This window comes from Molossus molossus, unplaced genomic scaffold, assembly GCF_014108415.1.
Source record: "Molossus molossus isolate mMolMol1 unplaced genomic scaffold, mMolMol1.p scaffold_m16_p_21, whole genome shotgun sequence".
In the NCBI taxonomy this organism is placed as follows: domain Eukaryota; kingdom Metazoa; phylum Chordata; class Mammalia; order Chiroptera; family Molossidae; genus Molossus; species Molossus molossus.
Window position 1 is genome coordinate 36,036,737 of NW_023425357.1, and position 14,338 is coordinate 36,051,074.

General features: G+C 44.2%; 1 protein-coding gene across 1 annotated transcript in view; it reads right to left on the minus strand.

Annotated features, from left to right (window-relative positions):
- CDH3 (cadherin 3) overlaps positions 1-14,338 on the minus strand; it is a 56,425-nt gene that overhangs the window by 12,103 nt on the left and 29,984 nt on the right. Inside the window, exons 3-10 of the mRNA XM_036274277.1 lie at positions 7,874-7,959; positions 6,153-6,269; positions 5,756-5,911; positions 5,519-5,663; positions 3,804-3,979; positions 3,030-3,158; positions 1,636-1,821; positions 265-506 (exon numbers count right to left, since the gene is read on the minus strand). Of these exons, the coding sequence (XP_036130170.1) occupies positions 265-506; positions 1,636-1,821; positions 3,030-3,158; positions 3,804-3,979; positions 5,519-5,663; positions 5,756-5,911; positions 6,153-6,269; positions 7,874-7,959 (1,237 nt within the window). The remainder of the gene's footprint in view (positions 1-264; positions 507-1,635; positions 1,822-3,029; positions 3,159-3,803; positions 3,980-5,518; positions 5,664-5,755; positions 5,912-6,152; positions 6,270-7,873; positions 7,960-14,338) is intronic.

Below are 14,338 nucleotides of genomic sequence, written 5' to 3' on the forward strand. Positions count from 1 at the left end.
CAAGGCTCCTAAGCAGGATCATGTGGAAAATGCATTTTACCCCTAAATGGAAACCTGAGCAGCAGGTGGGGGACAAGTAAGAATATGTGAGAAAGACCCTTGGACCCCTGGCCAGAGTCTTTAGCCTGGGGGAGGGTAGCAAAGGGAGGAAGGAGGGATGTTCAATATATTTAACAATTTTTATGACAATATACTGACCATAATGAACCACCCGTCCAAAAGTCCCAGTGCATCTGGATAAATCTGAGCCCAGCTCTTGCATACCTGATCTTCTGACTTCCCCTGTCAGGGTCCTGCGCAGTGTAGGTGCAGACAGGCTCCCCAACAGAGATGTCCTCCTGGACCTCGACGACTTTGGAGGGTGGGACAAACACAGGTGCCTCATTCACATCCTCCACATGGACCACTATGGTGGCCGTGGAGGTTGGGAGCTTCACTACAAAGTGAGCCTCATTGGTCACTTCAACATGCAGAGTGTGCTGGTTTTTGGCCTCAAAATCCAAGCCCTGGGAGAGAAGGAGGAAGACTTGAGCTGCCATTTTATGAGGAGGTCCCATGCAAAGCTATGATGTCAGAAGGAGGCCCAAACATAGTGAGGGGCTCGAGGATCTCACCAACCATAACGCTGCCCCTTCCCTACCCCAGAAAGCCACCTACATTTCCTGAGTGGACATTCAGTGGGACTCTCAGACCACCCCATCGCCCCAAAGCCTACCAGACAAGTAAGCCCCAGAACTTGTTCCCTAAGCACCTCTAGCAGGTGCTACAGAAACTTGTGGAAGTATTTTTAGCTGTCATAATGACTGGGGATATCCTTGGCATTTATAGGCTGAGGCTGGGACAAAAAGAACCATCCTATAGCCCATGTGACATGCCAATATCCCCTTGGACATTCGTTTATTCACAGGTGTGAAAAATCTGTTTATAATTGCAATCTAAAACATGTTTTATGTAAAAAACTATTTTTGGTGTGATTTTCATATATACTGAATTTTCTAGGAATGGAACTTCTGAGGGGAAATTGTAATTTGATTTGTTCAGCCCTTTCCAAAGAGTTGTTTATTTATTGTTCTGGAAAAAAAATACAAAAACATTGATACCACTTGTGTTGTGAGCCGCACGAGCAACACAGTATTCACTACATTTGGATGATTCTACAGAGATACAAAAATAATCAAAGAAAGATTAGTCCCATCTTCCTAAAGCACCAAATTTATTGATGTAGTAGTTAAATGCCTAACTAAGTAATTTAGAACATTTTACTATCTAATCACCTAGATATGGATTAAATACAAAATTAGCAAGAATTCCAATAAAACAGAGACCCTCTGTGGGAGAAGACTGACGGAGGCAGCCGATAGGACACTGGGAACTGAGAGGAGGGTTCCACTGATCTGCTTCAATTAGACCTGTGACTCTCCAGTTCCATGAATTGGGTCCCTGGTTAAGATTTTGTATAAAAGGAATTATGCAAAAAAAAAGGGATAGAAAAGTGTCAGAAGCCATTGGCCTGGTGCGCACTCTGGTGACTGGTCCAAGGTATGTGTCCCAAGACAGGTGTTACCTCCTTGTCCTGGAGGCTGCAGACCTGACTGTCCCAGGTGTGGTCCTCCTCTAAAGCCCAGAATGACTCACCTTCCTGGTTGTCAGGATACCCTGGTTGCTCTCGGGGTGGGTGGTGATGGTAAAATGGTCCCCATCGTCACCTTCCAAGATGCGGTAGGTGGCACGCCATGCCGGTGAGTTGGGGACGTCCAGGTCAGTCACTGTCAGCCTCTGTACCTCATGGCCCACCATGTTCTCAGGCACGCGGGCCTCATACTGTCAGTGTTGGAAGCACAGCACAGTCAGAGTGAAGAGACTGACCATTCAGAGACTGTTCCATTCTTCTTCAGCTGTGAATCCTCCATTCAACTCTAGGGAAGCTTCATGCCTCTTACCCTTTCCAGGACCACACAGCTCACTTACCAGGGCTCTGGGCACACTGAGAGGCAGAATGCCCAAGTCAGTGCCCCAGCAGTTGGGACAGCAATCTTGGGCCTGCTCTCCCTACACCCAGCAGACTGATGCTCCAGAAATCTCACCGGTCTGGGTACCCAACCCCTACCATGTGTAACTACCTATTTAGCTGAGATCAGAAAGGCATAAGGAAGGTGGCAAGAAGGTCTCAGAGTCTGAGTGCTCTGGGGCACTGACTGGGAACTTTTTTGGAAGTTCTAGAACAGATGACAAAGACTGGGCAATCAGTGGCTCAGAAGAAATTTTATTTATTTATTTATTTATTTAATCCTCACCCGAGGACATTTTTCGATATTTTGTTCAGATAGAGTGGGAGGGAGGGAGGAAGGGAGGGAGGGAGGGAAAGAGAAAGAGAGAAAGAGAGAGAGAGAGAGAGAGAGAGAGAGAGAGAGAGAGAAACATCGACGTGAAAGGGACACATTGAGTGGTTGCCACCCACACAACCCCAACCAGGGCCAGGGACAAACTGCAACCGAGGTACATGCCCTTAGCAGGATCCGAACCTGGGTCTCTCCAGACCGCAGGCCGATGCTCTAACCGCTGAGCCAAACCGGCCAGGGCTCAGAAGAAATTTTAATCAGCCTTAAATAATGTTCAGCAGCCAGAGTTGCCTCAATATAGAAGGAGGTTAGGTGTCATCTTGACTGGCACTGAGTTCTGTCACTGGAAGTGTACCAGCATTTACTCGGTGGGTGGGTACAGGTGCAAGATAAATAAGAAGTTTTCTTATCATTGAAGATTTTTACTGTCAAGCACTTATTATGTACCAGGGATTGTGTTACACAGATTATTTCATTTAAAACTCAGAGCAATGCAGCAGGTATTATTATCCCCATTTCTCAGATTAGGAAATGGGGCACAGAGAGGTTAGGTAGTTTGCCTAAGGTCACATTGCTAGTCAGTGGTGAGACTGGAATTGAAGCAACGTAGGCTGGTCTGGAGTTTCATTAGAAAAGAAAACCCTAGTCCTTAATTGTCTGATGAGGGAAAAAGAAAGAAAGGGGCATTACCTTCTGGGGATCAAACATGGGCGCATTGTCATTGGCATCAAGGATATCCACTATGGCCACTGCTGTGGTGGTGGAGCCGTCCCCGTCTACGTCTGTAGCCTGGATGGTCAATGTGTACTTAGGGACTTTCTGGGGAGAGGAGAGTGGAAGGCTACTGAGAATGCAGCCTTGGGAGAATGTGGAGGGGAGGGGACTGTTTCTCCTTCTCACAATGTTCTCTTGACTCCATGACCCACCACTCACCCATCTCCCAAAAGACAGAAGCAAAGGGTGGAAGGGGAGGAATACTGCCCATTCAAACAGCATCCCTGGGCCTGTCGAGGGTAAAGCCTGGGCATTGGCCCCTGACCTTGAGCAGATGCAGAATGGGAGCTTTGAGCAGGGATTTGGTCAAAGGTATTAATTAGGAAACAGGAGGCAATTCCAATATCCATGGAGCTAATCCTACTTTGTGGCACACAAGGGACAAATCTGGACCATGTGCATGCTAAGTGAGCCGTTCCGAGAGGAAATGAGAAAACCTACAGAAAATATCAAATGTCTGCATTTTATAGCTGCCTCCTCAGCCTTAACAAGATTGTTTGGCAGTGTGCCATTGGCCCAAGGGACCTGAGGGACACCAACATAGGAGCATTGCAGCAAATGCCGCCAGCTGACTTGGGTCCCCACTGCTCAACCTTGGGCTTTGGGGACAGGGACACAGGCTTCTGCTCTGAGTGTCAGGCCCTAGCCTGGGCAAGCCTGGGTAGGCAGCACTTCATAAGGGCTACTCACCTCCCGGTCCAGGCCACTGGAGATGACGCTGATGGTGCCTGTCTTCCGGTGGATGGTGAACATGAGGTCATGAGGGTCCTTTGGTTCTTGGCTATGAATGGAGTAAGCTACCACCCCATTGTAGGTATTGATGGCATCATCCTCATCTGTGGCTGTCACCTGCATCACAGAGGTGCCTGGAGGGAAGAAGGGATGAGTGAGACCCTTCCCTCCCAGCTCCAATTCCAGCCTTGCCCACTTCTGAACTGTAAGAATATGGGGTGACTTGGGTCCATATTCTACTTTGTGACAGAGATCGCTAATTAGCACCCGTTTTCCATTCTCCCCTTCTCCTTTTTTCCCTCTTCTTTCTTAGAGACATAATCCTCATAATCACTTCAGGCTAGGCACAGGCTTACCTGGAACAAAGACTATTTCCCATTCCTTCTTGCAGCTAGCTCTGACCACAACACTAAATTCAAACAAATGGGATTTATAACTTTGAGGGAAGTGTTTTTCTGAGTATGGGGATTATTCTTCCCACCTTTTCCCTCTTCCTAGATGTAATGGCTGGAACTCCAGCAGCAACCATGAGGTAGTCTTGGGAACCATGTTAAAACAGCAGAGCAATGAGATAGAAGGAGTCTAGATCTCCAATGCTTGAAAATACCACTCAACCCTGGCCGGTTTGGTTCAGTGGTTAGAGTGTCAGCCCTCAGACCTTAGGGTTGTGGGTTTGATTCCCAGCCCTGGTCAGGGTTGTGTGGAAGGCAGCTGATCAGTGTGTCTCTCTCATATCAATGTTTTTCTCTCTTTCTCCCACTTTGACTGAAGATAAATGGAAAAAGTGTCCTCAGGTGAAGATTTACAAACAACATAAACAAACAAACAAACAAACAAACAAAAGAGAAAGTACCACTCAGCCCGAATTGACCACCTCTAGGTTTCCTGAATATAAGAGGGGGGAAAAAGCTTCTGTCTAGTTTAAGGTACTGTTTTTCTTTTGGGAATTTCTACTATTGGCAGTCTAACCAATTGTACATCTCTATACATATTGTTCACAACTCAGAGGGGAAGAAGAGGACCCCTTCCTAGCAGCACATGTCTTTGAGAGCATTAATATGTACCCACTTTCCTAGTTTTCTGTTGGCCTCCCCTACCCTCTTCTCCAGCCCTGGGAATTTACATTTTGCTCAGCCTAAACAATGTTCAACATCTCCTCACCTCTGCTGCTTTCCTGCCATTTACCGAAGAACCTTGCATCAGGTGCTTCAAGTTACATGTTATGTGTGTTATTTCTCATCTTCACAATTCTGTAAGGGTGATATTATTGCTATTTTCAGATGTGAGGATGGAGGCTCAGAGGTCAAGACCGTGCCCAGGGTCACAGTAGGTAAAGAGGAAAAATCAAGTTTCAAATCCAGTTTTTGTGGTTCCAAAACAAGTAGTTCCTAAACCTTGCTGATTATCTGAGATTTCTAGGAAATTTTCAAATATACAGATTCCAAAGTTCTACTCCAGGATCATTATTACTCAGGGATCTTGGGGTGGAGTAGGGGAATCTGGATTTTAAAGAAAATCCCAGGTGATTAATTGCACAGCTAAGGAAGTCAGGTGTGGAGGATTCTTCCAGCCTTGAAGGGTCTGAGCTGATCTCCAGTTGGTACTATTGTTGACCCAAGGCCAGGTCTGGGCCCAACAGACTTCTGTAGCTATCCCCTCCCCAGTCCTCTTACCAGGCAGTACTCCCTCCAAGACGCTCCCTCTGAAGACATCCTGGGTGAACTTGGGCTTGTGATCATTCTGGTCTGTAACGATGATGGAGATGTTCATGGGCTCTTCCACCGAGGCACCATTCTCTGACACAGCGTGGCCAAAGAGCTGTGGGCACACAGGTCTGGGATCAGCCTGGCGCTACACTTCCTACCAGGCCCTGGGGCCTTGCTTCTCATTGAATGCTAAAGATTACTTGCCTCATACTTGGCAATCTTCTCCCGGTCCAATGGCTTATTCAATAACAACCAGCCTGTTTCCTTCTCTATGGTGAAGACACCCTCAGGGGGGCTGTCTGCTCCAGGCCCCGTGATGCTGTAGAAAATCTTGGTGCCTCTGTCCTTACTAGATTTGAGCTAGAAGCAAAAAACACAAAAACAAAAAATACAGCTGACAAAGAGACAAATATCTCATGATTGCAGCAAGGAACCGTCCATGGAGAGGGTGGAGAGGCATTGCCTTATTAGAAATTGCTTCCATGAGAGAGGCCTTCCTCTGTAGGCCTCAGTCCTCAGTACCAAGAAACCTCATATTCAGGCCTTTAGGTGAAGGTCCCTGCAGCCACCAGTGACTCCCAGGAAGAAGGCACAGTCTTACCTGATTCAGCTTCTGAGGGAAGGGACCCTTGCCATTCTCAGGGACGGATATTGGTGGGACCACCCATTCTCTCTTGTGTCTTCGTAAGATATGTTTGGATGGGGAGAGCTTCCTTTCCTGTAAGGAGAGAAGACCCTTTAATCTAGATGTGCAAACAGTTGGAGTACAACCAACATCCTCTCACCTACAGGAGTTAAGGGTAAGAAGAGAGACCTAGATGGGTCGATAGCAAAAGAAAAGTTGGAATAATCTAAGTGCTCACTTACAGAGGATAACCAATAAAATATTCTATGGTACATACAGCTAGTGGAATATTATGGAGCTCTAAAACTGAGGAATAAAAGCCCTGGTGGGTGTGGCTCAGTTGGTTGAGCATCATCTCATGTATGGAGAGGTCGCCAGTTCAATTCCTGGTCAGGGCACATGCATGGATTATGAGCTCAATCCCCAGTAGGGGGCATACAGGAGGAAGTCAATCAATGTTTCTCTCTCCCCCTCTCCCTTCCTCTCTTTCTAAAAAAAAAAAAAATCAATAAAAACATAGATTAAAAAATCTTTAAAAACAAATAAATAAAAAATAAATAAACATGAGGAATAACCCCGGCTGGTGTGGCTCAGTGGTTGATCATCGACCCTTGCACTAAGAGGCCACCAGATCGATTCCTGGTCAGGACACATGCCCAGAACGTGCAGTATGCAGGAGGTGCCAATTAATGTTCTCTCTCATTGATGTTTCTATCTCTCTCTCCCTCTTCCTTCCTCTCTCTCTAAAATCAATAAATTTTTTTTTAAAAATGAGGAATCATGAAGCTCTCTATGTGCTGACATGGAAACACCTTTGATATATACTGTTGAATGCAAAGAACAAGGTACAGAACAGCTGAATATAGTTTAGCATTTTATTTAACAAACACATAGTGCTTAACAGATGTCAGGCACCGTTCCATCTCTTGTGTAAAATGGTAGAAAAATAAGACCATATATTTATATTTGCTTATATATAAATGAAGTCTAGGGGAATACAGAAGAAACTGATAATGATGGTTATCTGTGGGAAGGGGCTTGACAGTATACTGTATATATATTTAAGTGTAAAAAGAAGGTAAATAGTACATTAGCTTTTACATAAGAGGAGGTAAAAGAGTCTAATTTTACATTTGTGTGTGTGTGTGTGTGTGTGTATATAAACCATAAAATATAACTACATAACATGCATCATTAAACTCCAGAAGGAAAGAAGCTGTAACAGTGGTTATCTGTGTCTTCTCTTGGAGGGGTGGATAGGGCATTAGGCAGATGGAGAGAAACAAGGGGAGATTATTCATTGTATAATTTTGAATATTTTAAAAAATTTTGACCCATGTACATATTAGCTACTCAAAAAATTAAATTAAAAGAAACAATGTGGCCAGTGCCTCATGTCCAACTTCCCAGAGGATCATGGGATTGGCAGTTCTGTGTTGGAATTGCCTTCACTTGGGGTTTAATCAGACGCTATGGGAAAGGAAAGAGAGGTGGGAGAGAGAATCCAAGGGACAAGGGCACTGGACTATTACTCACAAGGTGGCTCTCTGCCGCCCCTACTGGGCAGCTGCAAGCACTACCCTGTGGCAACTGAGGGTTACCACTGCCTCTGAAGAAACAACGTGGCTCACAACCACAATGTGGGCATGCATGAAGAACATCTTTCTTCCATCCTGCAGGTGGACATGGTGTTTTACCTGGACTGTTCTGTCGTTCAGTACAGTGAAGTCATCGTCAGTGCTAAGCAGGGCTGACTCTTGCCCAGGGCAGCCCATAGAAACTACTGTGGGGAAGAGAGAGAGTATTAGGAAGGAGGGGCTTCTGGAAGCTACCCTAGAGAAACAAGACCAGACGACAGCCCCCTGATTGGACCAAGGACTGTTCCAGGCCACTGCAGAAGGAGGCTCAGCTTACTTCCTCTGAGCAGCAATGTGACCAAATACAAATTTCAGATGGGGCTTCCAAGTTCGGTCTCTAAAGGGAGGACCACTTTGTGGTCAGTTTGTGGACCAACCCCCTTTCTTCATTCATAAGGCCAGAAAACCAACGTCATAGACATTGAATGACATTAGTCCCCAGTGGCCTCATGAGACATAGAGGTGACCCAAGGTCAAAACTGGAGGCAGTAGATTTTCAGCATCTCTAAAAGCCACAAGTTTACCTACATGCAATATGCAGCCTGCTACATACACCATCACTCACACAGGTTACTCTGGGCAACCTCTGGTTGTTTCAGCTTGTCACACTCCTTCTGAATTCCTCCTGCTTGGCCACCCTTTAAACAAGCATTCTGAGTTTATAACTGCCATTCACCAAGCCAGAGACTGGGACCATTTCATCCTTACAACTACCCCACAAAGGTAGGTGTTAGCCTCTTTTCAAAGATGAGAAAACTGAGGTTCAGAAGCCAGGTCAGTCTGATTCCAAAGCATATGCTAAAGAATACTCATAACCAATGCTCTTACCCACCCTTCCTTGTAGCCAAAGCATGAAATCAGGGAGCCTGCTAGAGGCCACACCTGGACCCATCAGCACCATGCCCTGGCCCAGTGGTTCCCTTTGTGTTGGCCCAGATACCAGTGCTCATCAATTCACTAGACTGTAGCACAACCAGGACCAAGGGGACAGTGCTGTGCCATGGAAATAGCAGGTTGAGGACTTCCTACTATCCTTTTTTGAAAAGTTGTCCTTTAGTCTTAGATGATGATGATTATATCCTTAGTATAAGCAAGGATAACAAATGAGGTTTTCAGTAAACTACAAAAGCAATGTGGTCCTGGCTGGTGTGGCTCAGTTGGTTGGGCATCATCCTGTGCACCGAAGGGTTACTGGTTTGTTCCCAGTCAGGGCACATGCCTGGGTTGCAGGCTTGATCCCTGGTGGGGGTCATGCGGGAGGCAACTAATCAATGTGTCTCTTTCACATCAATGTTTCTCTCTCTCTCCCACTCTATCTGAAGATAAAAATGGGAAAAAGTATTCTCAGGTGAGGATTTAAAAGACAATGTATAGAGAACTCCTTAAAAACTGAAAAACAGCCCTGGCTGGTGTGGCCCAGTGGTTAGAGTATCGACCCAAGCACCAAAGGTTTGCAGGTTTGATCCCTAGTCTGGTTAGGGCACATGCAAGAGGCAGGCAATTGAAGTGCTTCTCACATAGATGTTTCTCTCTCTCTCTCTCTCTCACCCACCTACCCTCCCCCCTCCACTCTCTAAAAATCAATGGAAAAAATATCCTTGGGTGAGGATTAACAAAAAAACAAAACAAAACAAAAACCCCTCAAAAACAATAGATAATATCATTAGTCATTAGGGAAGTGTAAATCAAATCAATGGAAAAAATATCCTTGGGTGAGGATTAACAAAAAAACAAAACAAAACAAAAACCCCTCAAAAACAATAGATAATATCATTAGTCATTAGGGAAGTGTAAATCAAAATCACAATGAGATACCACTTCACACCCACTAGGATGGCTATTAAAAATAACCCCACAGGGCCCTGGCTCCGGTAGCTCAGTTGGTTAGAGCACTGTCCCATATGCCACGGTTGCAGGTTCGATCCCCAGTCAGGGCACATACAAAGAATTAACCAATAAATGCATAAATAAGTGGAACAACAAATCTCTCTTTCTCTCTAAACATCAATAAATTTTTTTTTTTTTTTATCCTCACCCAAGGACACTTTTTCATTCTTTGTTCAGATAGAGCAGGAGGGAGAGAGAGAGAGAGAAACATCGATGTGAAAGGGACACATCGAGTGGCTGCCACCCGCACGACCAACCAGGGCCGGGGACAAACTGCAACCGAGGTACATACCCTTAGCGGGAACCGAACCTGGGTCTCTCCGGACCGCAGGCCGACGCTCTAACCGCTGAGCCAAACCGGCCAGGGCATCAGTAAATTTTTTAAAGTGTGTAAAAATAAACCCCACACAGCCCTGGCCAATGTGTTGTAATTGGTTGGGCATCTTTGGTAGGGGGTGTGCAGGAGGCAGCCGATAAACGATAAATGATTCTCTCTCACATCACATCAATGTTTCTCTCTCCCTCTTCTTTCCTGTCTCTCTAAAAATCAATAAAATATTTAAAAAAGAAATCACAACGTGAAGACATTGGAACTCTCATGCATTGGGAATGTGAAATAGTGGTTCATCAAAAGGTAAACAGAACTACCATATGATCCTGAAATTTCACTTCTAGGTGTATAACCCAAAAGAATTGTGGAAACTCAAACAGATACTCATTCACAAATTTTCATAGCATTATTATTCATAATAACAAAAAGACAGAAACAATCCAACTGTCCATGAAAAGATGAATAGATAAACATAATGTGGTTTCTACGTACAATGGAATATTATTCAGCCTTTATTTATTTATTCATCCTCACCCGAGGACATTTTTCCATTTTTTGTTCAGCTAGAGTGGGAGGGAGGGAGAAAGGGAGGAAGGGAGGGAGAGTGAGAGAGAGAGAGAGAGAGAGAGAGAGAGAGAGAGAGAGAGAGGAGAGAGAGAAACATCAACGTGAAAGGGACACATCGAGAAGCTGTCTTCGGCAAGGCCCTGACCAAACCAGGGCCGGGGACAAACTGAGGTACGTGCCCTTAGCGGAAACCAAACCCGGGTCTCTCTGGACCGCAGGCCGACACTCTAACTGCTGAGCCAAAGTGGCCAGGGCTTATTCAGCCTTTAAAAGGAATAAAGTTCTGCCCTGGCCGGTTTGTCTCAGCAGGTTTGCTTACAGCCAAGGGCATATACCTTGGTTTTGGTTTGTCCCGGGCCCTGGTCAGGGTCGTGTAGGAGGCGACCTGTCGATGTGTCCCTCTCACGCCGATGTCTCTCCCTCTCCCTCTCCCTCTCCCTCTCTCTCTCTGCCTCCCTCCTTCCCAATCTATCAGAAGATAAATAGAAAAATATTATCCAGTGAGGATTTAAAAAAAACAACACTAAAAGTGAATAAAGTTCTAAGATGTACAATATGGATGACCCTTGAAAACATTATGTTAAGTAAAATAAAGCAGTCACAAAAGGACAAGTACTGTATTGTTCTGCTTACATGAGATAATTAGGATAGTCAAATTAACAGAGAAAGTAGAACAGAAGTTCAGGGGCTGGAGAGAGGGGGAAATGGGGAGTTACTGTTTAATGGATATAGTTTCTGTTTGGGATGATGAAAAAGTTCTGGAGATGGATAAAGGTGATGGTTCCACAACGCTGTGAATGCTCTTAATACCAATGAATTGTTTACTTTAAAATGTTTTTAAATGGTTAATTTTAATGTTATGCATATTTTAGCTCAATAAAACGTGAGAGTGTAAAATGGGACAGTCATTTTGGGAAACTGCTGGGCAGTATTTACTGAAGCTAAATACACACATTCCCAAGACCCAGCAATTCCACTTTGAGATATAGTCCCAACAAAAATACATTGACCAAAAGACATGTATTATAACGTTCACAGCAGTACTGTTTATAATAGCTAAAAACTGGAAACAGCTTAAATGTCCTTCAGGGTAGAACAGAGAGAAACATTAAGGTATATTCACATAATGAAATGAATAAACTACAAGGACATTCGATAACATAGATAAATCTTACAAACATATGATTGCCTAATAGAAGCCAGATCCAACAGAGAACACATGCATGATTCCATTTACATGAAGTTCAAAAACAGACAAAACTATCCTAGGTGAAGGAAGTTAACATATTGGCCATAATTTGGGGAGAGGGGTTAGTGAATGGGAAGGGGGCTAAATGGGGACTTAAAAGCACACAGAGCTGCCTTCAGCTCCCACAGCCCAGTGCCAGTTCCCCAGGGCCCAGGAGCTCACGAATAATGCATAGAGGCAGGATCCTTTGTGGGAAGGCTAGAATGTGCCCACGAGAAAGAGAAGATTGCTGAGAAACCAGCCCTGCATCCTTGACGACATACATTCCCACTGAGGAGTCATGGGAGAAGGAGAAGAGGGCTCTAAGCCTGATTCAACTCCAGAGGGTCCCAGGGGCACAAGATCCCCAGGAACACCCTGCCCTTTACCTCCAACACACAGCCTAGTAGTCTCATCTTTTGAATTATCTTGCTTTGCTTTAGGGCTAAAAGGACAAGGAATGACATGTGGCAAAGGTTAAATCATCTTAATATAGGGCAAGAGTTAAATAATCTATGGGGTACTAACTCCATGGATTATTAATCCAGCTATGCAAAGTGATATTTATAGTAGTTTTTAAATTATCTACAGAAGTTATGCTATAACATAAAACAACATAAGCAGAATGTGGAACTGCACATATAGTATATAAAATAAGGCACAGAAAAAAAAGACTAGAATAAAGTCCACTTTCCTAGTGATTGGGGTTATCAGAAATTTACTTCCTCTCCCAGCTGGAGTGGCTCAGTTGGCTGAGCATTGTCCTGTGCACGGAAGGGTTGCTGGTTCAATTCCTGGTCAGGGCACTTGCAGGAGGCAACTGATGGATGTTACTCTCTCACATCAATGTTTCTCTCCCCCCACTCCCTTCTCTCTTGAAGCATGTCCTCTGGTGAGGATTAAAAAAAAAAAAAGAAAGAAATTGCCTTGGCCAGTTTGGCTCAGCATTGGCCTGTGGACCAAAGAGTCGCTGGTTTGATTCTGGTCAAGGTACATCAGTTGTGGTTCACCCCTGGCCCTGGTCAGGTGATAAGGGAGGCAAACAATCGATGTGTCCCTCTCACATCGATGTTTCTTTCTCTCCCTCCCAATCTATCTGAAGATAAAATAGAAAAATATCCTCAAGTGAGGATCAACAACAACAAGAAAACAAGAAAAAGATGCTATTTCAAAAAATAAATAAATAAAATAAAAAATAAAATGAGGTCATTAGGATGGACCCTTATCCAGTATTAGGGTCCTTCTAAGAGGAGGAAATCTGGACACCGACAGTTAAGAGGGAAGACTATGTCAAGACACAGGGAGCAGACAGCCATTTACAAGCTGAGGAGAGAGGCCGCAAAAGAAACCAATGCTGCTGACACCTCCATCTGACTTCTGGCCTCCAGAATTGTGAGAAAATAAATGTTGGTTGTTCAAGCCCTCAGTGCATGTTACTTTGTTACAACAGCCCTTGTAAACTAATATGACCAGACCAACACCAATCTCAACAGTCAGAAACCTCTCCCCTCATGAATTACTATTAACAGCTAACATTTATATTTTTTCTCATTTCATCTTCACCAAGCACCCTATGAAGTCGATTTTATAATACCTGTCTTCTAGATTGGGAAGCTGAGAGGTCAAACTGAACACTCAAATTACATAGCTGGGAAATGGAACAGCTAGAAGTGGTACCCAGACTGTCTACAGCCTGTCATTTTCTTAATCACTATGGTTAGATTGCCTTTCTGATAGATCCAAAAACTTTTGCTTTGTTTTTTTAAAAATGTGGTTTTATTGAAATTTTTAGAGAGAGAGAAACGGAGAGATAGAAGCATTAATGTGGGAGAGAAATATCCATTGGCTGCCTCCTGCATGCCCTCAACTTGGGATTGAGTGTGAAATCCAGGCATGTGCTCTGACCTGGAATTATACTGGTGACCTTTTGGTACATGGGATGGCACTTAGTGCACTGAGCCATAAGGGCCAGAGCAAGAATTAAAAAAAAAAAAATCTCCCTGAGCATAATTGCCAATGATATACCAGATAAGAAGCTAATTTCCAATATATATAGAGTGCTTATACACCTCAACAAAAGGAAGACAAAGAACCCAATTAAAAAATGGGCAGAAGAACTAAATAGACACCTCTCCAAACAGGATATACAAATGACCAAGAGGCATATGAAGAAATGCTCAACATCACTAATCATCAGAGAGATGCAAATTAAAACAACAACGAGGTATCACCTCACACCTGTCAAAATGGCCACCAACAAATAATCAAACAAGTGTTAGTGAGAGTGTGGAGAAAAGGGGACTCTAGTATGCTGGTGGGAATGCAGACTGGTGCAGCCACTATGAAAAACAATATGGTGTTACCTCAAAAAATTAAAAATTGAACTTCCATTTGACTCAGTGATCTCACATCTTGGAATATACCCGAAGAAGCCTGAAACACCCATCAAAAAGAATATATGTACTCCCATGTATGTAGTAGCATTATTTACAATTGCTAAGATCTGGAAACC